The 26,798-nt window shown below is 39.0% G+C and overlaps 1 protein-coding gene across 1 annotated transcript in view; it reads left to right on the top strand.

Moving 5' to 3' along the window:
* The window catches only part of RNGTT (RNA guanylyltransferase and 5'-phosphatase), a 172,788-nt gene extending 146,274 nt beyond the window's left edge, over positions 1-26,514 (top strand). Inside the window, exon 14 of the mRNA XM_054395501.1 lies at positions 26,442-26,514. Coding sequence (XP_054251476.1) covers positions 26,442-26,514 — 73 coding nt within the window. The remainder of the gene's footprint in view (positions 1-26,441) is intronic.
* Positions 26,515-26,798: the final 284 nt, after the last annotated feature.

The following is a 26,798-nucleotide window of genomic DNA, read 5'->3' as shown; positions in this document are numbered from 1 at the left end:
GCTCCCCAGGGAGGTAGTTGAGTCCCTGGGGATTTCAAAAGACACAGAGAGGTGGTCTTAAGGGACATGGCTTAGCACCAGACTTGGAAGAGTTAGATTTAATGATTTTAAAGGTCTTTTCCAACCAAAATGATTACATGATTCTATGATGCTGTATTGCTTATGATGCTATATTTAAAAACTTTTCATAGCACTTCATTTTTTAAAGAACTATTTTCAAATTAAGGCTTTGAATCTAACCTCTATTTATACTCTGGTGCACTGAACATAATGTTGTACCTTCCACAACTAATATTCAGGATGCTCTTGGAATTTCTAATGTTGGATTTCAAAACTGAACTCGGCCTCATCTTTTTGTATGTTCAAGTGGCAGCCTTGGGCAATCTCCATCTGTCAGATAATTATTCTACTTTAGCTACTCATTTCTCCAGATTTTTAAAAGCTTTGCCTCATATCATCCTGAAATTATCTATATGCTTGCAGAATGGAATTTAAATGTAGCCTTGTATGTTTTATAGACCTTGTTTCTTTTTCTTTTCAACTAGCTGTCACCTTAAAACAGCCTTTCCATTTGCTCTTGTCAGCTATCATAATGCTTATCCACCCTGTTAAAGGTCTGTTTCAATCTGTAAGCAAGATCAAGAAAAGTTACCAAATACCACATGCCTCTAAAATTTTATCTCCCGTGCACTTGTCTGCACTATATTCCATTTCAGTGGATTTTTTTCGTTCCTGTTTGACCATGTAGCTTAGATTTCTTGCTATTTGTGAATATGGTAATTGAGGGCTGATGCCATCCCCAGCTGAACAACTGTAAGGTGGTAGAATCTGAGTGAGAGAAACAGGCAGTGAAGAAATGATCTTTGGCTTCAGGAAAGCTGGTTTTGGTCTTTTCAAGGAAGAGGTAGGTAGTATCCTGTGTCAGGTCCCCTAAAATGCAGAAAGGCCCAGGACAGCTTCATCAGAATCCACAAGGACTTACTTTTCAAGTGTACAGGAAGACAAACAGGTATGGCAGACGGCTGACTGGCTTGAATGGGAAGTTCCTTAGTCATCTCATGCAAGATGGAACCTGTAAACAGGGGCAGGCCTCTGTGGAGAACATAAAAATAGTGTTTAGGTGCAGAGGGAAGGAATTAAGAAAGCCAAAGCTCAGATGGAGTTGAAGTGAAGAACTTTTGTAGGTACTTTTATAATGAAGAAAAACCTAACTAAAATGGTGTATTGATGATGCAGCCCGAGGATGTGGTGAGAAAAGATAGAAGAAGGGCTGCAGTGTGTAGAGTGCTGCCTTTGCTTTGGTCTTGACTGGCCTCTGAAAGCCCTGAACCTCATGGCAGAGTGCAGGACTTTTTAGGATGTCAGGTAGTGATAGGGCTAGAGGGATCCAAGCTAGAGGAGGGGAGATTTAGATTAGACGTTAGAAGTTCTTCACCATGAGGGTGGTGAGACACTGGAACAGGTTGCCCAGGAAGGTGGTGGAAGCCCCAACCCTGGATGTTTTTAAGGCCAGGCTGGATGTGGCTCTGAGCAACCTGATCTAGTGTGAGATGTCCCTGCCCATGGCAGGAGTGTTGGAACTAAATGATCCTTGAGGTCCCTTCCAACCCTGACAATTCTGTGAAATTAATTGCTACCAACAAGTGAGGAAGTTCAAATTAGGGACTGCTTAAGCAAACTGGACTACTGGGGGGCAAAGTCTGAAACTGAAGCAGCAGCTGTCATGGCAAGGATGGCCAGCTGATAATTGGGATGCAAGTGGGACTGGTGATTCGTCACCTCTCCAGAATTCATGAGAAAACATCTGGAGTTTGGGCTCTCCAGTATGAGAAAGATATTATGCACAGGAGCAAGTTCTGCAGATAGCCACCAAGAAAGTGAGGGGATTGGAGAACATATTAGACAAAGAGAGGCTGAGAGAACTGGGTGTCTTCAGGCTGAGGAAGAGAAGGCTAGACAATACTGTATTGTTGTTTACTGCTCCACAGTGGCAGAGAAGATGGAGTCAGGCTGCTCAGAGATTCATGGTGAAAGAATGAAAAGCAGAGGACACAAACTATAGAAGGAGAGGAAAAATTGTGTGAGCAAAGTCAAACACTGTAGTAGGCTGTGAAGCTATAGATTTTCCCTCTATTGAAGACATTCAGAAGTTGACTGGATATGGCTGTGAGCAACCTGATACAAATTGGAAGCTGGCACTTTCTTGAGCATGAGGTAGATGATAGGTAAAGGTCCTTTCCATGATTCTATGATTACTTGTAGATCAGATGTTAAATATTTTGCAAATAATATAGAACTGCTAGACATTTAACTATTGAATGTTTTCAAATAGTTTTGCTTTTCTTTCTTCATGCTTCCTTTATGCATATATCAAATTTTCAGAATGCTTACTGTGTGCATATTAATTTACAAATTGTGGGGTTGTCCTTTTAGAGAAGATTTCTGAGTTACAAAGTAAAACAACATGCATTTCATTTTTTTATGATCTGGAATTTGACACTGTTCTTTGTTGCATGCTGTAAAGATTTGACAGATGCATAATTTAATAACTGTCTAATCTAAGCAGGGGAAATGTTCAGCTTCCTTTTCCTATAGCTTGAGCAACAGATACACTGTTCTCAGAATGAAATTCAGTTGTGAATATATTTTTCTTTTTCACCAGTAGAAATTAACTTTTGAAATTATAGGACTTAATAGAGAGTAGTCTCGATCCTCTTCAAAGTGGTTTTAATGGATTTTGTAAACTGATACAAGCTTCTTTGAAACACATTTTTGCATTTGGTCTCCTTCAGATGAGGAGTGTTTGCTAGATTTTGTGAGTATGCCATAAACAATACCTTAGTTCAGAGTATTTTTCCTGTACTAATTGCCTACAATATGAATTAATATTCAGTTGTTTGGGGTTTTTTGAGTTTGTTGCTTAATGAGATTTTATTGTCTATTTTCTTGAATTTACAAACTTGTTTTAGAAAAGAGCATTAGTATAAAATTACTAGAGATCTGAATATTAAGATACAATTTCCATTATGTTTAGAATTAAAGAAGCATGTATTTAAGAAAAAAAAACCCTTAGCTGAGATGATTTTCTTGCATATTGTGATGTGTTTCAAAGAAGAATAAAGCAAACTAAGAGGGAAAAAAAGTTATCACTGTGGTAGAGCAGAACAGAGTAGACAGCAAAAGATGTTGTACATGTTTTGAACTCTTCATTGGTCTTACTCTGAACATTTTATTATTTAATCTTCAGATAATACTAGACTCACAAATCATAACAGAAAAGGTGTATGTACCAAATAATGAATATATTAAAGATAAAAAATAATTCATGATAGTAATAAGTCCAAGAGTACCATTGTTTGCTTTGATAACCATCAGAATGTCTTGAAATTGATTTAGGAATCAGAAATGCAGCTTTTTGTGTATTCCTGAATTCAGAGGTCCTTTGAAATCAGCAAAATATGTCAACAAAATAAATGACCCCCATGCAAGTTGTTTGCATTTCTGCCATTGCAGTGTTATCAATGTGGTTCCATACAACTGTGGGCTTCTAAAACATTGGGAGATTATCAGTAGTTTCACCTTCCCTGTTTGATAGTGAGGAGAAACTCTTGGTACATGCACTTATCTTGTAACCTCAGAGACATTAGGAAAGAAACCTACATAATTACTTTTTACAATAATTATCCAGTATCTCTGGTTTTGTAGGGCTTCAATTTATGATGCTTTATTAAAAAAATATAAATGTGTATGATAAGTTTTTAAAAATTTGCATTTCAAGAGATGTTTGTTTTCTGAGGAAATAAATTGAATTTTTATTATCTGTTACTTTAATGACTTAGGATCTGCCATAGGCTTGGTAAATTAACACTTGCCTTTTTTTTTGGCTAACACCCAGTTTGTAGGGTGCTGGTTTTTTTGTTTTTTTGGTTTTTTTCTGGGTAAAGATGCTTATCCTATTGTAGAAACACATTAAAATTGGTGAGGCTATAAGTGCATGTTTCTGTCTGTGGGAGACCAATTCGCATAATCAAAGCCTGATGAGTCAATGGTAGTGAAGAATCCAGGCCTTTACTTACTTAAGTGGTAGGGAAAGAACAGTAACTACTTTGTGTGGAGCTTGTGCACAGAGTCCACTTCGACAGGGAATATCCAGTGCTTTGTAAAAAAGCATTTAATAGTTTTCGGTAGAGATTTGGTTCTATCTGGCAGCAGATGCGAGCATGTCATCCTGACAGAGGATCTTTAAAAGGCCCATATACCTTATTTTCATATACTTTTATGCTTGCTTGTCTGTAACAAAGCAGTCTCATGACAATGGGAAGTACAAACACATTTTTGTTCTGAATTCTTTTCTGAAATCAACTTCAAGACTTTTATATTAAACACATGGAAGGTCTACTTAATTTTTAGCATCACTTAATTTGGAAGGTCTACTTAATTTTTAGCATCACTTAATTTTTAAGGATCTACTTAATTTTTAGCATCACTGTATATGTGAGAAATAAGTCTTTGAAGCCCAGATCTCCATGTTTGTGAGCTGCTTCAGCTTCATGTGAATTTAATCAGGTATTTTTATTTATAAATACATATACTTGTATGCATATGTGTCTGTGTATATATACACAGATGACAACTGCAGCTTTACGTTGTAAAATTAAAAAAAGAAACAAAAATATAAAAGAGTTCCCTTGGCTGAATCAAAACAACCCTCCTCTTCCTCGTCATGTTTACATGTGGGAACTCTATCTGCCTTTTGTCATAGTTGGTAATTTTAAAGATTATCCAACTGTCATTAAGTCAGACAGTGCTAATTCCAATTTTTAACTCTTTTTGTCTAAGTATATTTCTTAACTGGACATTCTCCTTTTTGTTATTTTTCCTTCTTGAGCAATATGGTTTTCAATGGCTTGGTCTTACTTGTACTCCACCAAACAATGTTCCATCACAGGCTTATGAGTGGTGGAAAAGCTGTATATGACAAATCTCTGCTTTGTATATATAAGCCTAAATAATCTTTTAATTACCTTAGCTGCAAAATTCATGTTTGTGGAGATGGAAAAGCATGTGGAGCATTGGGGAGTTTACAAACTCTAATGTTCTTGAAAGATTAAAAGCATCATCACTCATATGCAAGTCATCCTGTCTGTTGTCAGACCTCCTGATCTCTGAGAGTTACCGCAGTAAGAAATGTTGTGTTACACAGTTTTAATGAGGTCATTATTACATACACCCAAAAATGCAGTGCATATATCTGTATCAGTTCTCAAGATGGGAAAAAAAATGAATTCCAAAGTGAAAACTCACTCAGGGCAGCATGGTACATTAGTAAGGAAATGACAGTCCTCAGCTGTACCCAGCAGATGGCATTTTTCTCCCTTATAACAACTAAATATTTTCATCATCCTTGTCTATTTTCATACTTAAAAATAAAGCCTTCCCTCCCCCCCTCCCCCCCCCAAGTATTAAAAGATTGCACTGTGAGCAAATAGCAGTGGATTATAAATGAAATAAAATGTGTATATCTTTAATTACAGGGTAGAGAAGACTGGAATGAGGAGAGTAAAACAGAGTAGTGACCCCGCTTTGTTGATTTTCCCCCTCAAGTCTGCATATCAAAACCATCATGTCTCACAGACATATATAAAAAGCACTTCACTTTTTGGGTGAATGTTAAAGCATCAAATAACAAATGCTTGAGTTTTTTATCTTTTTACTCAGAAGTACAAAATTCTGCTTGTAAGTGGGTATTCAATGCAGGGAGATCATTTGATTTGGAGAGTATAGCAGGATAGAGGAGCTCAGAAGTAAATTAGGTATCTATTAATGGAGGCTCTAAACTATTCTCCCCCATCCAGAAAGGAAGACTCACTTTGGGCATGTTTAACTCTTCTCAAATAATGTACTGATGACTGTGATAGTTATGATCTGTACACAGTTCTGATTCAGGACTCACTGTTGTGAGCTTCTTCTGCTGTCATTCAAGAAGAGAAGCAGCCTCTCAGTCCTCACTGAGCAAGATGTTTGTGCTTAGTTTCTGCACAACACTCACTGAGATAAAAATCTTCACACATTACTTTTGTGTTAAGAGAATGTGTTCCAGAAGATGAACAATGCATCGTGGTGTTACTGATTGGACTCAGTGATCTTAAAGATCTTTTCCAGACTAAACGATTCCATGATAAATTAGAATAATACTTTGGGTTTAGAAGTGACATTGGTACAGCATGCAAATGCTTGAAGCTGAGACAGGTCATTAATACAGCTCGTTTGAAGAGCACAGGTGTCAAGCTTCAGTTATTTGAATGAATTCGCTAAAACTAGGTGAGCAACCTGGTCATTGTACTCATTTACTCAGCCTTCTAATAAGATACAATTAATGCTTTCTGCACAAACAGCACTAATTTCTCTGTTCTTTAGCTTAGTTTCTCTTTTACATTAAAAATAAGAGGAAACTTAAGATTTTTACATGTATTGTAAGCCAGTTGTATCCTTGTAATACTCAGGGACCTGCACTATGGAGGAATTTTCCAGGTGTCTTCTGAAGATGATATTCTGCCCTATTCAGAGATAAAATTAAGATTCTTTGTTCTTTTGGCTGACAGATTTTTGTGGTTTGGTAGAGCTCCTGTATCAGCAAAAGACACACTTGTATCCAGAATATGTCAAGAGGAGTATCCAATGTTTCACACTTGTAGAAAATAATTTAAGTAAAAATAAATTGGTCCCATGCATTTAAAGCATGGCATAGCCTGTGCCAATTACTTTAAAACTTACATTGCTGACAGGTTTGCTAGATGACCCTGAGGAGGAAAAGATGCAGAAAAGAAGTTATATTGAAATTATAGTTATTTCTTGTGCTTTTTGTTGTATAGACTGAGGTTCATTCATTTCCCAGAGGGTTTTATAGCATTTGGTCCAAATCATTGTATTTGTTGCCAAAAGCTGTGTTGTGAAACTGATGATTCCTTTAAAATGAAAGATGCGTACAGAAATCCAGCACATAAAGATGCTGTGGGTGTAGACTTTGCAGAGTCACTCCTCTGTTGCATTTTTTTACCAAGTGAACATTTGAATAGTGCAATCTAGTTATGTACTCTTATTTAAGGCAGAAAATACATCTCTTACTATTGTTCAACCTAAATTATTCCTTTGATTCGCTAAAGTTGTGTTTATATGAATTTCTGGCAAGACATAAATTGAATGGAAGACTTCTCTGACAGAAAACAGAGAATGAATATGATAAAAGGGCAAGAATGTCGTGAGAATTTAAAGCTAATTCTTCTGATGTAATAGCTCCATGAACCTAAATAGTTTTCCAACTTAGAGTTGACTTTTAAAAAATAAATTGAATGGGTTTCTGAAGCTCTAAACCGGGAAGTCTGTTAGCAGAGAAGTTGGCGGGTTTGTTTGGGTTTTTTGACTAAGCCTTATACTAAAGTTTAATCACCAAGGGAACCTGCAAAGATGGAAATACAGATTAGCAGTGAGAATGGATGAATTGGGCCAAGAAGTGGGGTGGAGGAAACCTTAATTCGAAAGAGCTTCTTTCTCTACCCTTGTTTTAGATAATCTGTTACTTATTTACTGGTAGCTACAACAGCTTTCTGCTTGAGTTTGCTGTACTTAAACAAAACCACAACAAAAACACCCTCACCTCCCAAACTCTCAGATTCTGTAGTTACCAACCAGCCTTCTATATAAAGAAAGACCCCCTGATAAGCTTAGACAAAGGCTGGTTTTAGTGAAAACTGGTTGTGGTATATTTAGGCTGTGCCTTGAAAATTTTCCACAGATCTTGAACAGAAAGTAGTAGAATGTAAATAAATCACCACTGGGTGTAAAAAAGGAAAATAATGATAAGCTCTAAATAATCACATCAGACAGATATCTTCCATAAAAGTTAGTCTGGTAAACTAACTTTCTTTTTGCTTCCTCCACTCTGGCTGGTGCTTCTCCTGGCTTTTGCTGACCTTGGCTGTGTTCTTTGTTGTGGCTAAGTACTAACAAACAACTCTCTGCTCTTTTCTCTCCTCTATTTTGTACAGGGGGGTAGGGTGCAGGGTAGAGCAAGCTTTTAGGAGCTCTCTGGTTTGTCCAGGGGGGTTCTTGTGCTGTTTATAAATTGTAAATACCTGTAAATGTTGTAAATATTGTATATTTTGTACATAGTCATTGCATTTCATTTTAGATTGTAGTTGTGCTTGTAAATACAGCTTCATTTGCTTCCAACTGAGCTGGTCTGGCAATTTTATATTAGGAGGGAATTTTCAACCCACCACACTGGTTGAGAAAGGATAATTTACAGTGAGGAGAATGACCATTGTTTCAGCTGCAGTGAAAACAGACTAGCTTGGGTCTGCAGAGATGGCTGGGGTATTGGGACAATTGCAGAAAACCTCTTTGTGCCATGTGTGCTAGCTTGAGAAAGTTCACAGAATCATAGAATGTTAAGGTTTGGAAGGGACCTCCAGTGATCATCGAGTCCAACACACCTGCCAGAGCAATTGATTAAGAAATAATTTTGTAACTCACAAGCTCTCAAGTATGAAGTTGCACCCTCTTTCTTCACTAAAGCTTTTTTTAGCCTGGGTATTTTCATAGGAACTTAATGAACAAGAATTCTTCAGCTTGTCTAAAACCTTCCTTCCTGCATTCCAGTCCTAAGGAAAACAACTCTTTTCCTTTCTTCTAGTTTTCAAATGTCATACACAATAATTGCATTCTATCTTAACTTTGAGTGACTTATACCTGAATGAAGTGCCCGATTGCTGTCTGATAATAAATTTTCTCTATTATAATAGTAAGGCTGTGTTGAAAGTAGCTTCAGAGAAAGGAATGGCCTATTTAATTTTTAAACAGATGAAGGATTTCTCTGAAGGAACAATTAAAACTTTATTTTTGTGGTATTTGTATTAATTATTGTTTGATAGATGTTCTTTTGCTGGTTCAGGAAAGATTATATGTTCATGCCAAGTAAACCTAGAGTTAATTCTTCTTCTGTATGCTTTAAATCGATCATGGATAGGTCTTCTTTCAGCGTAAGTGCTGGAGAAATGAAAGCAATATTCTGAGTTTGTAGGAATTGTAGGAACATTTGTAGGAGAAATTTGTAAAAGTAAACCTGTTTTCACTAGTCTATGCATGCAAAATATAGTAGAAGAATGTTAAGGTTCCAGCCTAGCATCCAAAAGAGATTTAATTCAACCCCAGGGCCTTTTCATTACTTGTTCTGGGACAGGTAGATTCAGAGCCTGGATGTGTAGCAGCTGAGTAAATGGAATCTTCACTAACTCCTAAATTGCTCTTCTCTTAAGAAACTAGGTTGTAAAAGAAGATATGAGATGTTTTGTTGCTGAGTTTCCTAGCTGGTGTAAAACTTGACAGCAGGGATGTGTTAAAATGTATTTTCCCCATCATCTGTTACAGAAGTATGTGCTCTACCAGATTGCCCTTTTCTCTCTTGTTTCTTCTTGTCTTCTGTGATACTGTTTCCAGACAGACTCAAATTTGTGTTCCTGCTGAATTTTTGCTCCTTCTCCTTTCCTTCTCTCACCCATATTTGCATGTCTTCAGGGTTGGTTTCCCAGTAAAGTTGATTATTTTGTATTTCCTGTCAGTTGCTACTCCAGGGGGATTAAAGTCCTGGTTAAAATGCATAGGATTTCCACGAAATCACGGAAATTGCATTTCTGCGTGCCGATTGATAAGTTTCTCTCTCTGATGGTCTGATGGAGGTAGGACTGGGTCTGTAGCAAAAGGCAATAGCTTATGTTATTTGTTATGCTTATCATATATATTTTTAAATTAGCCAAAGTCTGAGACATCAAAGCCTTTCTTCATACTCAAGATTAACTTGCATGCTGCAATCCTTGTTCTTCCCAGCTAAATTACTTAGTCTAAGAAAACGGACTAGTTTTTCCTAGAGACTTTCTCTTTAAATCAGACCTGCATTAAGTTCAGTGTTTACAATCAACAATGTGATTATTTCTTTTCCTGTAATGCCTAGAGTTAGTTGCAGTTAAGTGCATCCCCTAAACAAGCTTATTATCTGGGCAGGTAGCTTATTAATGCTGTCATAAGGATTTTTTCCTTGAAAAATCAAAATATACTGAGTCATGTTGCACTAATTTTTTAGCAGGCTTCTTTTGGCAAAGGTAAAATATGGTCCAAAAGGACATGCAAAATTGCTTGCAGTAAAACATGATGTCCTAGAGGCATATTGCAAAAAAGGAAAAAACCCTGCTTTACTGTACGTTCGTTAATTAATAACTTAATAATTTATGTTACATAAATCTCCTCAGAAATAGATGAAAGAAGAGACAGAGCAGGTCATCCTGATAGCAGTTAAATCAGTAGTTATCAGCCAGGGACTGGAAGTAACTAATTTTTTTTGTCCTGTGCAGTTACCATTTAATCATAATTGCTATTTCACTTCAGCCCTACATAATAAAAATTCATCATTCAGGACAGCAAATGAAAAGTTGTTCTCTTTCTGTAATAATAATACAGCAGCCTTTATGAAGAATTCAATTACTTTTTCCCACAGTTTATAGGAAGGATATATTTTTGCAAGTTGATTATTACCCAGGCCTCAGCTTCTTTGACTTTTTAGAGAATGTGTCATCAAATAGGTTAATAATTCCAAGTGAAATCTAACATGCTGGCATTGGAGGAGATTAGGAATACCAATAGCATATGAAGACGTTGCAAAGTACTTATACTGAGCCAACAATTCTTGTAGAAGTAGCTCCCTCTGATGCTGATGCTTCCTTGTTCTCTTCCTCAGCCCGTGCACAGGCAAGCAAGGGGGTCTGGGGTCTGCATGGGACATCCTGAAGTGTTTGTCCCCTGAGTGATGAGAATAAGTAAGCCTGGCTAGTGCCCTGTGTGTTTTGAGTAGCTGCATCAGATTTATGTTGCTGTGGAGGTCATATAGGAGACAGGAGCAGTGTTGATCTTCATGAGGGCAGGGAGGCTCTACAGAGGAACTTGGATAGATTGGATCAATGGGTCAACGTTAATGGGAGGAGCTTCAACAAGGCCAAATGCCAGGTCCTGCACGTGGGTCACAACAACCCCAAGCAACACTACAGGCTTGGGGCAGTGTGGCTGGAGAGCTGTCTAGCAGAAAGGGACCTGGGGGTTCTAATCAACAAGCAACTGAATATGAGCAAGCAGTGTACACAGGTGGCCAAGAAAGCCAAAGGCATCCTGGCTTGTATCAGAAGTGCTGTGTCCAGCAGGAGTGGGGAGGTGATTGTCCCCTTGGACTCAGCTCTGGTGAGGTCACACTTCCAGTATTGTGTCCAGTTTGGGCACCTCAATACAGGAGAGATGTGGAGATGCTGGAGCCAGTGCAGAGGAGGGCAATGAAGCTGGGGAAGGGCCTGGAGAATAAATCTGATGAGGAGTGACTGAGGGAGCTGGGGCTGGTTAGTTTGAAAAAGAGGAAGCTGAGAGGAGACCTCAGCCTCAGTTGTAGGGAGACCTACAACTACCTGAAAGGACGTTGTTTTAAGGCTGCTGCTGGTCTCTTCTCACAGGTAATTAGGTTATCAGTTGGACTTGGTGATCCTGAGGGTTTTTTTCCAACCTGAATGATTCTGTGTGATTCTGTGTGTGATACTGTAAGTGCTTTCTGCATTCCAGGTGCAGTAATCAATATTCCAGCGTTGATAGTTGATACTAAAAGGTCACACTCAGGAAAGTATTAAAACTGCATTTCTTAATGTTTGAGAATGCACACCACTTCATTCTGTTTTTATTACTACCTGAAGAATTTCTGAAGGAGAAATTTCATTTGAAGTTCATATAATGAATATGCTGAGGGACCTAATTTTGTAATGAAGAGAAGAGCTAAGTCTTGCACCATCTGTGCAGGTTTCAGGGAGAAGAGTGAAGCATTCAGTAAAGTTCATGAAGTCTCTCATAGCCTTGCTACGCTATTTTGGGTGGAGGACTGTTCATAGCAGACTAGTGTTTGTGCATTCACTTGTGTCTGGGTAGATGGCAGCTGGGTGCATGTCACTCCCAATTCCAGACAAACAATTGCTTGTTCACTACAGGCTTTCCTTCAGGATTGCAATCTACACAGTTCCCCAGTAACCTAAATGGTTTGTAACCTGTAGTTCAGCAATTTCTGTGGCTGTGCATGATTAATTAATAAAATATTTAATTTTAAGAAATCGTTAAAGTTGTCTGGGGATAACAGGAAGCTAATCAGTTGGATTGGTCTGCTATGCACATGGCTAAGAGTGCTCTTTCATGATCACAGAATCACAGAAACATTCAGGTTGGGAAAGACCCTCAGGATCACCAAGTCCAACCCAGAACCCTACTCTACAAGGGTCACCCCTAAACCATATCCCCAAGCGCCACATCCAAACCACGTTTAAACACATCCAGGCTTGGTGACTCAACCACATCCCTGGGCAGCACATTCCAATGCCTGACCACTCTTGCTGTGAAAAAAAATTTTTGGAATGTCCAGTCTAAACCTACCCAGTGGCAGCTTGAGGACATTGCCTTTTGTTCTATCACTAATTCCCAGAGAGAAGAGACCAGCAGCAGCCTCTCCACAACATTCTTTCAGGTAGTTGTAGACAGCAATGAGGTCTCCTCTCAGCCTCCTCTTTTCCAAACTAACCATCCCCAGCTCCTTCAGTTGCTCTTCATCAGATTTATTCTCCAGACCCTTCCCCAGCTTTGTTGCCCTCCTCTGCACTGGCTCCACTGCCTTCCCATAGGGGATCTTTAAAAGGAAGGTGGGAATTTGCATACTGGTTATATCTGTTATCCAGCAAATTTTACGTTCTTTACTGGTTTATTTTAAAGAGAAATGTTACTCTTCCAGATATTTTTGTTATGCACCTACGTGCTCAGTCCCTGTTTCTCTTGCACACTGAGGCAGCATCAATGAGTGCTGATCTAATTATGTGTTTTGTGATGAAGTATTTATCAGATCTGAATTATCCCTCCATTGGCACCATTCAATCACTCCTTGTTCTTTTGTTATGAGAAATGAAATACAAATCACCTGATCAATCTGTGGTTTCTCCAAAGGGTGCTGGTACCAATTTACTCAGGATACTTTATAGCTTACCTCAGAGTGGTTTACAATATTTCCTCTGAAAAGTTTTTGCATCCATAATTAATCAGGTTTTTGATATATGATAGAGTCACCTCCATGGGATACAGAAGTGCCTTTTCCATACTGCTTAAGAATTCTTTCTAAATTTGTTTTCTTTTACTGGGAAGTGATGACTGCCAAAGTCTGGGACTGCCCTGGTGTGGCATGCAGGGCACTGGGAAAACCAGAAAACTGTTGGAGCAGGTGTGGTGACAAATGAAGGGCAGAATGTGGGAGATTATAGCCAGATGAGCCCACTCTGTCAGAGCTTTCATGACAGTTCTTTTCAGCAGTAACAACTTGTGTTAAAACTGCTGAATATTTCAATATTTCCATTCTGTTCTGATTATTTACAGTAGTTGTGTGGAACAGAAGTTTGGGGTTATGCTTTCATTTTAAAAATGGAAAGGCCAAAGACAAAGGAATGACAAAACGTCATGTGGAATGAATGAGCTTTGAATGAGCTTCAAAGTCAAGCCTTTGAATATTAGGAAACAGCAGAGTTCTAGTTGCCAGCTGAATATACAGTATGATACATTCCTTAATTAAATGGGTAAGTGCCTTTCCCTAATTCATACAACACAGAAACAGACATCTTTCACCACAGAGAAATGTAATGTTAAGGTTACAAGGATGATTCTAAGTATTGCATCAGCTTCCTTTCAAAGTGATGAACTTTGTCATCTAACTCAAGCTGCCAGGCTTTGCTTCATGACTTGCTTCATCAGCAGACTTTCTCTGTTCATGACTTTTTCAGATACTAATAAATATATTAAACAGTCTGCACATAAACTGAATGGTTGCTTGGGCTTTGCCAGGTTGAAAACTGACCATTTACTTGGCCTGTCTAGTTTCTTAATCAGAGTTTGATCCATAACAGTAATTAGTCTTTTTCATACAAATGTACAAAAGTACTTACTGCCTAGTTTTATTTTTATTTATTTATAAGAATATTGCTGTGGAAGACAGTAACAGAAGCCTTTTGGCAGCATGAATTGATTATGTCAGTGTGGTGCCTCTCCTGTCCCTCACTCCTTTTTAAGCACTCTTTCATTAAAATGATCAAAAGAGAGGCAGATGCAGCCACAGTGTGAATGCAGGGGATGTGCAACTTCCTAAATAGCACTGCAATGCATGGCCAAGGTAGGCATGCTGAAGAACACTGTGCTAAAGGGTAGGGCTCTGAGGAGTTTGCAAACATTATCCTATTTGGGTGTTAAAGACTAACATGAGGAGGTTTTAATAGCAGCTTACACCTTGTAAATTAAGAAACATCAGAAATGTCAGGTATGTTGAATCAGGGTTTGGTGATTTATTTCACCTTAATTATTAACATATCCCCACCAAGCTTTTCTTTTAGTATCTCTGCTTCTGTAGGCATTTCATTTTGGTAACTTTAAAAGAAAAAGTGCCCCTGACTACAAATCCACTAGCTTTTCAGCACTTTTCCTGTCATTCTTACTTGCATGTGATCAAGTGAATGCCCTTGATTTGTTTTTTACCAGTTTTGTATTTGAATATACTGGAGATTTTTTTTCTACATTTTCTCACTTACTTCTTCTACATCTTTTTTGCTGTTTGAATTCTCTTTTTCTTAAGTAGCTTCTGAGACAGATGAAATGTCTTTTTTTTTTTTTCCACTTTATCTGTATTTAGGCTTCTTATTTTATTGAAGTTTTCTGATACTAAGCTCCACATTGTGGTGTCAATTCTTCACTTAATTCTGGCTGTTGAATTTGCTAGTATTATGGTCTCTGTTGTATTTTAAGAGGTGGGCAAGTTGAAAGGACCCTGTGAAGTCCTTGACCAGAATGTGGATTTGCAGTGTTCCACTGAGTTTGCTGCAGGGCTGCGTTGAAAGCTCTGGCTTTGTGATACGTGGATAAATCTGGGCAGAGTTGCAGCAGAGCCAGTATCAGGTCTTTCAGCAAATTAGAAATAGCTCCTAACTCTTGCCCTATATTTCAGTGAGATGAAAGGGATGATATGCAGAAAGAAAAATTGACGTTTACTGTCAAAAATAGATTCTAATAGTGAAATCTCTCAGACTACGTAAGAATCTCCCAAAGGAAAAGGCAAGCAGCCTCATTTTTCAGATAATTTATGGCCAGTCTGGCCAAATTGCTCATTATACTACAGAGAATAGTATTCCATTGGTGGAGGAATGTGCATGATTATTTAATGGGTACTTTTTTTCCCTACTTAATTTTCCTTTCTACTTTTTATGGATAAGTTATATGTAAATATAGTCAGAATGCCTCTTTATGTTATTTGCCTGTAAGGCAAAGTCTGGACAAACATTAAAATATTGTCAGTGTTAGACATAAATGCAGCAAACAAAAAGAAGTGTTTTTGGAAACATCTGATGTTGTGGTTTTATTTATAAAGTGTAAGAATGTTTCTTGAAAATTCTCCCTGTCTCTAGGAAAACAAACACCTTGCCCCAACCCCCTCCCCCCCCGAAAAATCAACACACAAAACCTCCTAAATCAAAGTCTTTGTGTTGGTCAGTTTGTTCTTTTTGACCTAGAATCACTTGGAGATCATTACCTCAAACATGAGATCATTTAACTGAGCAGATTCAAGCTCTCTAAATGTAATTTTTATTGGGTTTGGTATATAACAGTGGTGACAGTATTCAGGGGAAGTATGCCTTTCAGGGATCAGTTACTTCCTAGATCCCATTATCAATAGCCAGTGACAGACTGTGATTTGCAGTAGGGAGTTATAAAGCATAGGAGCTTTTCTTATGAAGGGCAATTAGCAGATAACATTGATATTTTTGCCTGAGTTGCATGTGTTTCATAAAGCAGCATGCTTATCAATACAACTAATAACACAGTGTTGGAGTACTATTGTGGGAAGGCTCAGGATGTTAAATTATAGTCTATAATTTGTGCCATCCACTGCATTTTCCCACATGAATCTAACTTAAAGTACCGTTTTCTGATAATTACTATCATCCTTAACTTGGCTTGGGATATTCTGCAAATTCAAAATTCACTGCACGAAAAGGTTTTACTTCCATTTCTGTGTCATGGCTTTTTAAAAATCGTTTTGTTTTTTTGTTTGGTTGGTTGGTTTGATTTGGTTTTGGTTTTTTTTTTTTTGTGTTTGTGTGTTTGTCTTTTTGGTTGGTTGGTTGGTTTTGGTTGTTTTTATTGCAGAGGTGAATTTAGCATTGTAAAATTGTGGGGTTTTTTTTAATTGAAAAGATGAATTTAGTATTGTAAAATTGTGTAGTCTGTTTTTCAACACTTGATAGTATCCCTTCTCAACCTTTTCCCCCTCTATAGTTCAAACCCAGGGATCTTTGCATCATCACTGTGTATAGTATTTCTTTGTATCACAGCTGTGTATAGTATTTCTTCCAGCTCCCTCACAGCTTTTTTTCAATTTATGCTCTGAGTAAGAATGTCCTAAACCTGTTTGCCTACTCTTTACCGTGATGATTATACTAGGAATACTTATATTGGTCCATGAAAAAAAGTTTTCTTGCTTGACTGATGAATAAAAAACTTTGTTAGAATATTTTCATAGCCTGAAAAAGTGATTTGATAAATGCACTGAAGAAAGCAGGAGAAGGCTCTTCTGTCTTGCCTGTGAAGCTTCTGCTTTACCACTTTCATTAATCTGCATGCAAAGTTCAACTCTCAACTTCTTTGGCTTTTTATACTGTTAGAATAAAATGTTTGCAGACATGCAGGTATTGCATGTCAGTTTAAATTCAGAACAGTTCTTTGTTATCTGTGCACTGCTATTAGCCTTTTCCAGAATTTGTACTGGATCCTTTTATATATTTATGTATTTTGTCATATCTAGTATAATATTTTTTACTATGGTACTCTTACCTTAGTCTGTGGGGAAAAAAATAGTGGCATAATTAATGATCTTGAAAAAAAAATTGAATATAGGAAGTTAATTTTTTTGACCCTAACATCAGTTTTTATAATTCTCTGTTCATGCTTTTCTGATTTTCTTCTTGCTTTTACTTTCCATTTCATGCCCCTAGAAAATACATAATTAGAGTTGAAAAGCAGTGGGGAACAATTACCATAAACAAGAAGCAAAATGTAATTGTAATGTCACTGTAATGGAATTAAAGTTGTGGTTTAAGATACTACTTAAGAAACTGCTTCTCTTTCCATTGTTAAGATACTGCAACACAACGCACACTTTTCCCCTCACAGTTTTAAGTGAATACAGGATAAATACAGAGTATTTATTCCATTCTTCAGAGGACATTAACAGCACCCTCTGAATATGGTGCCTTTTCTGTTGTGCCATGATGCTTGGGTTTTTATGCCTGTGTCACTGTGTGCAGTAACAACATATTGGGATAATTTCTTTGCATAATGGACTACAAAATTTGTGAAACTATGTTAAAAAAAGTCATCTTTATCTTCAAAGGCATATGTAAGACTGTTCAAATAATGTTTGAAAATACAATTATTGATCTTACAATATGTTGTTACTTCTGTTCTCAGGGCTATTATTTGTCCATGTTTGTAACATAAGAGTAATTTCTGCCTAAAATGGGCAAATGCATTCAGAGTAGCTATTCAAGGCCATAAAAAGCACATCCAGAGCATAGCAGTGGAATTCTTTGCATATGCTTAGCACACAAAAAGTATATTTTAAAATGAAATGTAAAACCATGGAGACCATAACTAAAATTAGTCTTAGTTATATACTTGTTTTAAGTATGGGAGTTTAGAATGTGAGTGTGGTCACAGTGGTTTTTCCAATGACTTTTTTTCTGACTCTCCAATTTATACTTTAAGCAGCTTGTATTCCATTTTTGGCTTTAATCATCACAAATGTCTATGCTGAGATGTTCTTAGAGATAAAGGTAGGGATGTGCAGAAGGATCAGTAGCCCTACTGGGTGTCAGGATTGTTTTTTCTCTCGGTTTTGCTTCACATCAATTCCACACCTGATACATGTCTTCTCAGGATTGAAATCTTTTCACCAGCAATCTCTGTTAAGACTGCAAATGCCTTTTTGCAGTGTCTGTCTGAAGGATGAAGTTGTTAGATCAGATCCCAGCCCCATTGTAGCTACTCATTGCCACTTCTGACTGTAGATCGCAGAATCACAGAATGTTAGGGACTGGAAGGGACCTCTAGAGATCATTGAGTCCAACATCCCTGCCAAAGCAGGAGCATCTAGGGCAGGTCGCATGGGAATGCATCCAGGCAGGCTTTGAAAGTCTTCAGAGAAGGAGACTCCACAACTTCTCTGGGCAGACTGTTCCACTGCTCTGTCATCCTCATCATAAAGAAATGTCCCTTATGTTGAGGTGGAACCTCCTGTGTTCCAGCTTGTACTTGTTGTTCCTTGTCCTATCACTGGGCACCACCAAAAAGAGACTGGCACCTACATCTTTACACCCATGCATCTTAATCTTCTTGTCTCATCAATGGAATTGATATTCCTGTTTAATCATATCTGCTAGGGCAAAATCCATGCAGGCCCCAAGGGTGTATCAGTCATCAGTTGACTGTTCAGATCAACCAGAAAAAGATCCCTGGCCAATTTGGAGAGAGTTTGTTCAAGTAGGAGAACAAACCACAGCAGGCAGGAGCTGCTTCCCACCCTTTGCTTAAAGCAGTGAGTTCCATCTGCACCATCATTAGAAATACGGACAGGTAGACATAGTTGTCATGCTGAGTTTTGGAACCTTCTGCAGTCTTGCATGCACTCACACTTTTCTGGTTATGAACATAACAATGAAGTCTTGGTGGCAGGCTGTAGGTCTTAGAGACCTCACAAAGGAACCCCCACAAACTCACCTAGAGTCAAACGTTTTGGTGATCACAAGATCTAGTCAAAGAAAGAGGAAGCAATCAAGACTAAAAGACAAAAATACAGAATCCAGTGACTTGATTTATGGGCAGTGATGAACTATCCTTCAACCATGATGTATGCCAAGGTAAATTTTAGGATTGTCTGATACCAATGCTGCAAGATCATATTTGAAATTTGTGTTCAGTTCTGGAATTTTGGCGAGTGATCTTGTGGAAATTCGAGGGAAAAGTTCCATGTTTAGTTTCAGAGGGGTAGAGAATAACTGAAGTGTTCCTATAGGGAAAGTTCTGCATGCCTCCCAAGGCCTGTAAAAAACCCCAGACAACTCAAGCTTGCGTGCCAGTTCATTGGTCATCACTTTCCTTCAACACACTCCACCTTTCCAGTGTTATTTTCTTTGCATCTTTTCAGCCCACGCTGCATGCTCACACTGCACTTTCCACCCCATACTCTCTGCTTTCCACCCTCAACTGTTGCCTCACGCTGGAAGTCTCGGTCTGTGTTCCTGCACGGTATGCCACCGGTCTTGCAAGAGAGCAAGCGCAGGAGCTGCTGCCTCGCACAGGAGCAAGTTACCGCGTTCAGCTAATCTGCAGTAACTTGCTCCTGTGAGAGGTAGCGGCTCCTGGCTTCATCCTGCTCCTTTATGTCTCTCCATTCACCTTTCTGGAAGCCTCCTTCTGTACTCTGCACAGAAGCAATAGGATCCAGATAGCCTTGAGGGAAGCCCCAAGTGGTTTGTGTATGAACTAGTCAGAAGTTACGGTTTCAACTCCATGGCTTTCATGGGCCTGTTTGATAGTGCAAGTGGACGTTCAGGGCAGCCCTTGGAGTTTGAAGGGTTTGGCATTCAGTCATCACGCTGTAGTCAGTGTATGCCCTCCAACAAGATACAGAGGTACCAATTGATGCCAGCTTTCAGCCTTCACAGAGTACTACTTAACAGCTGGAGCATTGTTGTGTTGGTGAGATGTGCCTGAATCTTTGTGGAGAATTCCTTGAAATACACCTTCATCTTAGCAGACAACTCTTAGTGGGAACAGACTGTGTGTGGAGAAGACAAAATGATCAGGCTTCTCCAAAGTGGGCAATGACTTCAAAGTTGAGAAGAGCAGATTTAGATTGGATGTTAGGAAGAAGTTCTTTACTATGAGGGTAGTGGAACACTGGAACAGGTTGCCCAGGGAGGTAGTTAGGGCCCCATCCCTGGAAATATTCAAGGTGAGGTTCAACAGGGCTCTGGGCAACCTGATCTAGTTGAGGATGTGCCTGCTTACTGCAGAGGTGGTTGGACTAGATGACCTTTAGCGATCCCTTCCAACCCAGACCATTCTTTGATTTTGATTCTATGATTCTATGAAAATGTGCTGCCCTGACAAAGTCCTTAGCCAAAACTTGCTCTACTTCCCATGGCCAAAGGAGGTAGGAAGTAGGTGATGGTACTGAAGCTGCCCCACTCCCCAAAGCAAGGTCAGCTGTACTTGGGAAGGGTGAGCCTTGTGGTAAATCAGTCTCTGATGCTCCTGTATCCTAAAATCCAACAGTGTTCTCCAGCCCAGAGCTCTGCCCAGTGCTTTCCAACCCAGAGAGCTGCTTTGTCTTGTCTCTCCTATATACATACCTCTTTCATTCCTCATGTGTTCCACATTCTCTGATGTCTCGTATTGACATATTCCAAGTTTTCTTTCACCCAGGCCTTTAATCCTGTCTTGTATTTATTTGCATTTACCACATCACTGCTGTCACATTTTTTGGATCACTGTGTCTGACTTTGGCCATTCCTGCAGTCAGCTGCCCCACAAGCAGCAGTGACAGATTCCTGCAGCCTGGATTTTGAAAACGGGATACATTTTACATCCCAGAAAAAAAACAAATCTAGGATTCTGAAGGCAGGAAATAGGAAATCTGATAGTATCTATATGGCAGCCATTTTTTAGTACTGGAAAGGCATTTAAGACCATGGCATTAATCTGGCAAAAGTCAGAAATGGTTTGCACAGACACTTTTTTGGTTTTTTAATGCTGTTTTCTAGAAACATAACCATAGAATGGTAGGGGGTAGAAAAAGGACCTCTGGTATAGAGTCCAACCCCCCTGCCAAAGCAGACCACACAGGAATGTGTCCAGGTGGGTTTTGAAAGTCTCCACAATCTGTCTGAGCAGCCTGTTCCATGCTCCATTACCCTCACAGTAGAGCTTTTCCTCATAATGAGATGGAACTTCCTGAGCTCCAGTTTGTACCCATTGCCCCTCATCCTATCACAGGACACCAGTGGAAAGAGGCTGGCCTCTTCTTCTTGACACCCACTCTTCAGATATTTGTAAACATTAATAAGGTCTCCTCTCAGTCTTCTCTTCTCCAGACCAAGCAGCCGCAGGTCTCTAGCCTGTCCTCATAAGACAGATGTTCCAGTTGGCACGTTGGGCTAGAAGTCTGCTCGCTTGGGCGTATAGGACACGAGTGCAGGAAGTGTAATATTGCTAATTACACTCTGGGGGTATTGGTTGACAGTTGACTGAATATGAGTCAGCAGTGTGCTCAGGTGGCCAAGAAAGCCACTGGCATCCTGGCTTATATTAGAAACACAGTGACCAGGAGGAACAGGGAGGAGATCTTCCGCCTGTACTCAGCACTGGTGAGGCCACACCTTGAGTACTGTGTTCAGTTCTGTGTCCAGTTCTGGGACATTGAGGTGCTGGAGTGTGTTTAGAGAAGGGTAATGAGGCTGGTGAAGGGCCTAGAGCACATGATCTGCAAGGAGCATCTGAGGGAGCTGGGGTTGTTCAGTCTGGACAAGAGGAGGCTGAGGAGAGACCTCATCACTCTCTACAACTACCTGAAAGGAGGTTGGAGTGAGGAGCAGGTAGCCTCTTCTCCTTGGTGTCAAGCAACAAGACTAAAGGAAATGATTGCAAGCTGTGTCAAGGGAGGTTTAGGCTGGGTGTTAGAAAATATTTCTTCACAGAGAGGGTTCTCAAACATTAGACTGATCTGCCCAGGGCAGTGGTGGAGTCGCCATCCCTGGAGGTGTTCAAGCAGTGTGTGAGTCCCGTGCTTGGGGACATGGTTTAGTGTTGACCCTTCAGTGCAGGGTCCACTGCTTCTTGGGGTGATGTTTCTTTCCTTCTACTTGTTGAAATAAAGTGGGAAGTGTGTTGATAGTGTATTTGGTGTAAGAAAATACAAATGTACATCGATGTGGAAGCTAATATGATTAGTTGAGGCAACTTTGCATATTGCTACATATTTTCAAGTAAAAGTAAGTGCCAGTGGGGATTTGCATTTCTGATGATTACTTCTCATATGGTAATTATTCAAATGTGAAAATTAATTAAGATAATTGGGCCGTGAAACTGTCACTTCTATTTCATAGGCTGGTGCTGATTTTGCCCAATTACAGGTGATGTCCAACTTGTAGCAGAGTTAGTTGTTGAGTACTGCTGATAGCGTTTAGAGTACAACTGGGCAAATTTGAAATTAGGTAAAAAATAGAAGACTGATGAAAAGAGATCATTGGCATAAGGAAGCATAGAAGTGCTTATAACCAAACCTGCCTACCACTGGAAAGTCTGCAGAGGAAAAGGGTAATTAGATGAGAGCATTGGGAGAGAATATCTTTATCCATGTAGACATGTTGAAGTTTATGGTATAAAGTTTATTTTAGGTACTTAAAAATGCAGCCTGGTGTTGTGCTAAAGAAGAACTGCAAGAATGTCAGTGTTTAAACTTTTTAATGGGTGAGAAGGACATCTTAATGATAGTTTAGAGATCAGTCATACCAAGTTCTTGTGGATGAGATGGAAATTGGCACACACTCCTCTATCTCACCTTCGTGGCACGTGGCTTTTTTGGTGTAGCCACTAGTGGTTGCTGAGAGGGGTGGTAACACTCTTGCAGTAGCATGGCCTGTCTAGAGCCTCAGCAGTGACTCTTGCCATTGTCTACTTACCTCTCCAGAATCTTCTGTGTGAGCTGAGTCTCTGAAATACAGAGATGATGCTGCTAAGAAAGACCCTGAAGTGAAAGAGTTTATAGTAGTCAGGAGATTCAGAATTTTTTAATTGCTCAGATCATTTAGGGCTGAAAGATATTTCAGTACATTAAATTAGGATCATATTGGGATGCTCATTTGAACCTCATTGAGTGCTTGTGTAGAAAACTGACTGGTTTTGCACGTTGATGATATAATTTTGAACTTCAGGACTTGAGAGGAATGTTAAAATTAGAGAAACATAGAATGCAACCTTTTATTTAAGCAAAGGAGAGTTACAAATAACTCCTATTCCCTAAAAACTTTACCAACATTGTACTGAATTAACATTGGCTTTTTGAAGTGCTACGTGAATACAAATAAAAAAGTATAAGTAAAATACTTTTCATCTGAGGCAGTGAAAGGTGAATACATAGTAATAACCTTGTACTCTGTCAATATCAATCTTGTAAGAAAGCCAATTCCTGCAGTTCATTTGTGGGTTTTAGGTGTACATCAGTAACAGAAAGTTAAACAGTATAGAGGGCTCCCTAAGCTAAGCTTCCCAAGAAGTTCATGACTTCTAAGTAAAGCCATCCTAAAGATTCAGATTTTTAATGATCCTCTATTTCTTTCCAGTAAATAAAACAATATATGAAGAATAGCCACTTGGGAATAATCACACTATATGTCTTCTGGGTTTTTTTGGTCCCTTACTAGGAATGCAACTAGTGGATTTTTTTTCTTTTTTCTTTTCTACCTTACAAAAATTATATGGAATTCTTTCTAAAAACACGTCTTTAGCTTTAAGGTACCACTCTCTCAAATATGATGACATACCCTGAATCATTTTTACAGATTTTCTTTTAACCTTTTTCTCTAATTACTTCCCATAAGTTTATTTTCATTTAGAAAACCCTTAAATATTTTCCAGGTTTGCTTTATAGTCCTAGGAGAAGTTTAGATCAATATGCTGGCTTTTCCACTCCAGTCACCTGAGTTCTGAATAAATTTGTTTACAGTGACTGAAAATGAGTTTAATGTACTTGTCCTGACTTCCATACACTGCAGAACTATTGTGGAGCAGTACAGGTCTTCCCCAGCACACTGATGGGCAAAAGGAAGGGAGCCACTTGCCTGTGTATGCTGTAACTGACCTGCTTTCATCCTTATGGTCTGTCTTGAGTTTAGGGAGCAGACAGAAACTCTTTTACTCCTCCACAGAGGAGTGAAAGAAAATGCTCCACAGAGGATTGGAAAGAACGGAAATTTAAATGGAAGTGCTATTCACAGCTGTATACAACAGTACGAAACACACAAAATACACAATTTTCATATTCAGCCTCGACCCAGCTCTCCAGCCTGGGCTTCTCCAAAACCTCACTAGGCCATTGCCTTCCAAAACCTGCCCTCAAACCAGGCCAAAACCCCAGGCTTCAAATGCTCCCCCCACCCACCTCACCCCACATATACCTCTCTACCCCCCCATGCCTCTAGGCCTGAATGGTGCCAAAGAAATTAGCTTTGCCCAGGCTGCTGGCAGGCAGCTCAAGGCTGAAACCCTCCCTCGAAATACCAAACAAGAGATAAGGTCTGGCTGAAAGAAGAGAGAGAGAGGAAACCCAGCAGAACTGACTCTGCAGCCAGTTTATATAGAAGATGAAGATGCAATATTATGGGATGGAATAACATAATTTCCAGTGCCATCACCCTTGGGACAGATGGACTGTCCAGTGCCCCAGGAGGACCTCTCTGTGGTTGGACAGCTATTCCTCGACCCACAACATTCCTTCCTTTAGGTGTTTCTGTCAATGCCCAGGAATTTTTTTGTGTACTGTATCTACTTACTGAAGATGATACACAATTCAACATTACTTAGTCAACTGTTTTATATCTGTGAATGTTTTGACCTTTTCATTTTGCTGACTTTCACCAGTTCCCACTGTCGTACCAGTTTAAGGTCATATACCATCAGTATGACCAATATTAGGGCTATAATATTGTCAGAGCTGGGAAGAGGCAAAACCATCCTGAGAAGTGTACATTCTGGGAGGCATTCTCCCAGGCAACCAGCAACAGAACAAGAGGTCACAGTCTCAAGCTGCACAGGGGGAAGTTTAGGCTTGATCTTAGAAAGAAGTTCTTCACAGAAAGAGAGATTGGCCATTGGAATGGGCTGCCCAGGGAGGTGGTGGGATTGACATCCCTGGAGGTGTTTAAGAAAAGAGTTGATGATCTTGGAGGTCTCTTCCAATCTGGTTGATTCTGTGATTCTATGATTCTGTCAAAACAATTTACTGCTGTATAAGTTTATATTTTTCTTTTATTTATGAAAACAAACATTGTGATAGTGAGAAATTAATTGAAAATTACAGCTGCTTTATAGATAGAAAAAATATAACTTGATTAAAAGTATATTTATGTGCTTAAAAACATAAGAAAGATCTTACTGTCAGACTGAAGCAGAGTGATGCCTATATTCGTACTTATTTCTGGTTATTTAATTTAATTCATATGTGTGGCCTTATTGCTTAAGAAAATGGGATGTAAAATTGAAGGAAAATATAAAATAGCAAACACTTAAGGAAAACCTGTAGCTACTGAAGGGTATGATGGCTTTTGAGTGTCCCTTTTAATTAAAACACTGTTTTCAAGCATTCGTCGTCAAAAAGTTCTTATTATGGGGTGTCTATACTTCAGTGCAATGCTTTTGGAGCCTTAAAACTGGAGGGAATGAGCACTATGCCTTTGCTCAGAACCACACGATTGTCCAGTTTGTACAGCACAGGGCCCTTGTTGCTGGCCAGTGATGTTCTTGACTGCCTGCTCATAGCAGCAGCACCTTAATGATCCTCTGGGATTTGCAGTTTGTGTAGTAATAACCTTGACTTAAGCAATATCTGCAATAAATCAAACTAACTGTTTTCCAGGCATACCAACAGTCCTTTGAGTCAACTTTTCCCACTTTCCCTCTGGATCCTGGTGGTGTACACAATGACTTTATATAGAGTTGAAGAGAACAGCAGGCACAAACTGCAACTGGGGCTCTTTTTATTTAAGAAGTCATTAGAGATTCTCTGTTATTTCTCTACCTGTAATGATGTCAGTGTTGTATTAGCATGTGTACTTCTATTTCTTCTAATGTGTTTTAACTGTCAGGCCTGCTGCTCTGAATGCGTGTTTACCAGTCCTTTCTCTTGCTGCTCCTTTGTCTCTAATGGTCTGAGATAAATAGAAACTGTTACTGAGTGATATCCATCACAAAGAAGCCTGTGAAATGATTGTGTTGAAAAGCTGCTTGCACCTAAAACACAAATTTCCAGCGTTCATCCGTCTTTAATGTGTGTCTTTCCTGTTTCTTTCCAGTAGTAGTTCAAACAGAATTATGTAATCAAATTTGCTAAGGTAGCTCTTGCTATCGTAATGAAGCTTGTTACCCTGCTAGGGTTCAGCAGCAACTACTAGAGAAGAAAAATACTCATGGATGTAAAGTGATATCTTAAAAGATTGCCTGTATTTTATTTTTTTTAGGCTACTCACCCAGAATGTTGGTCTTCTTTATGTTGGAAACTTTGACAGACCTTTTGCACAAATTAAGGTATGATCAATAAGATGGGGGTGGGGTGTGTGGAATATGGGTATTTAAATTAATTCACTTGTGTGTGATTTAAGTCTTGGTTTAGAGAACTTCAAGTTATCAGCACAGCTTCAGGAAAAATACTGGCAGACAGTGCTACTTTGATGATGTCTACTGTATTCTGGGTTTGATTATAGTTGCATCTATGTACTTAACTTGTCAAAGAAATTTACATTTTCCTATCATCTTTTGATTAATTTTGACTCTGGTTTAATTATCAGAAGGAAAGTTTTGGGGGATTTTTTGTTTGT

This window comes from Indicator indicator, chromosome 2 (assembly GCF_027791375.1).
Source record: "Indicator indicator isolate 239-I01 chromosome 2, UM_Iind_1.1, whole genome shotgun sequence".
Classification (NCBI taxonomy): Eukaryota; Metazoa; Chordata; class Aves; order Piciformes; family Indicatoridae; genus Indicator; species Indicator indicator.
Note: the sequence above shows the minus strand (reverse complement) of the source record. Positions and strands in the feature narration are given on the sequence as shown.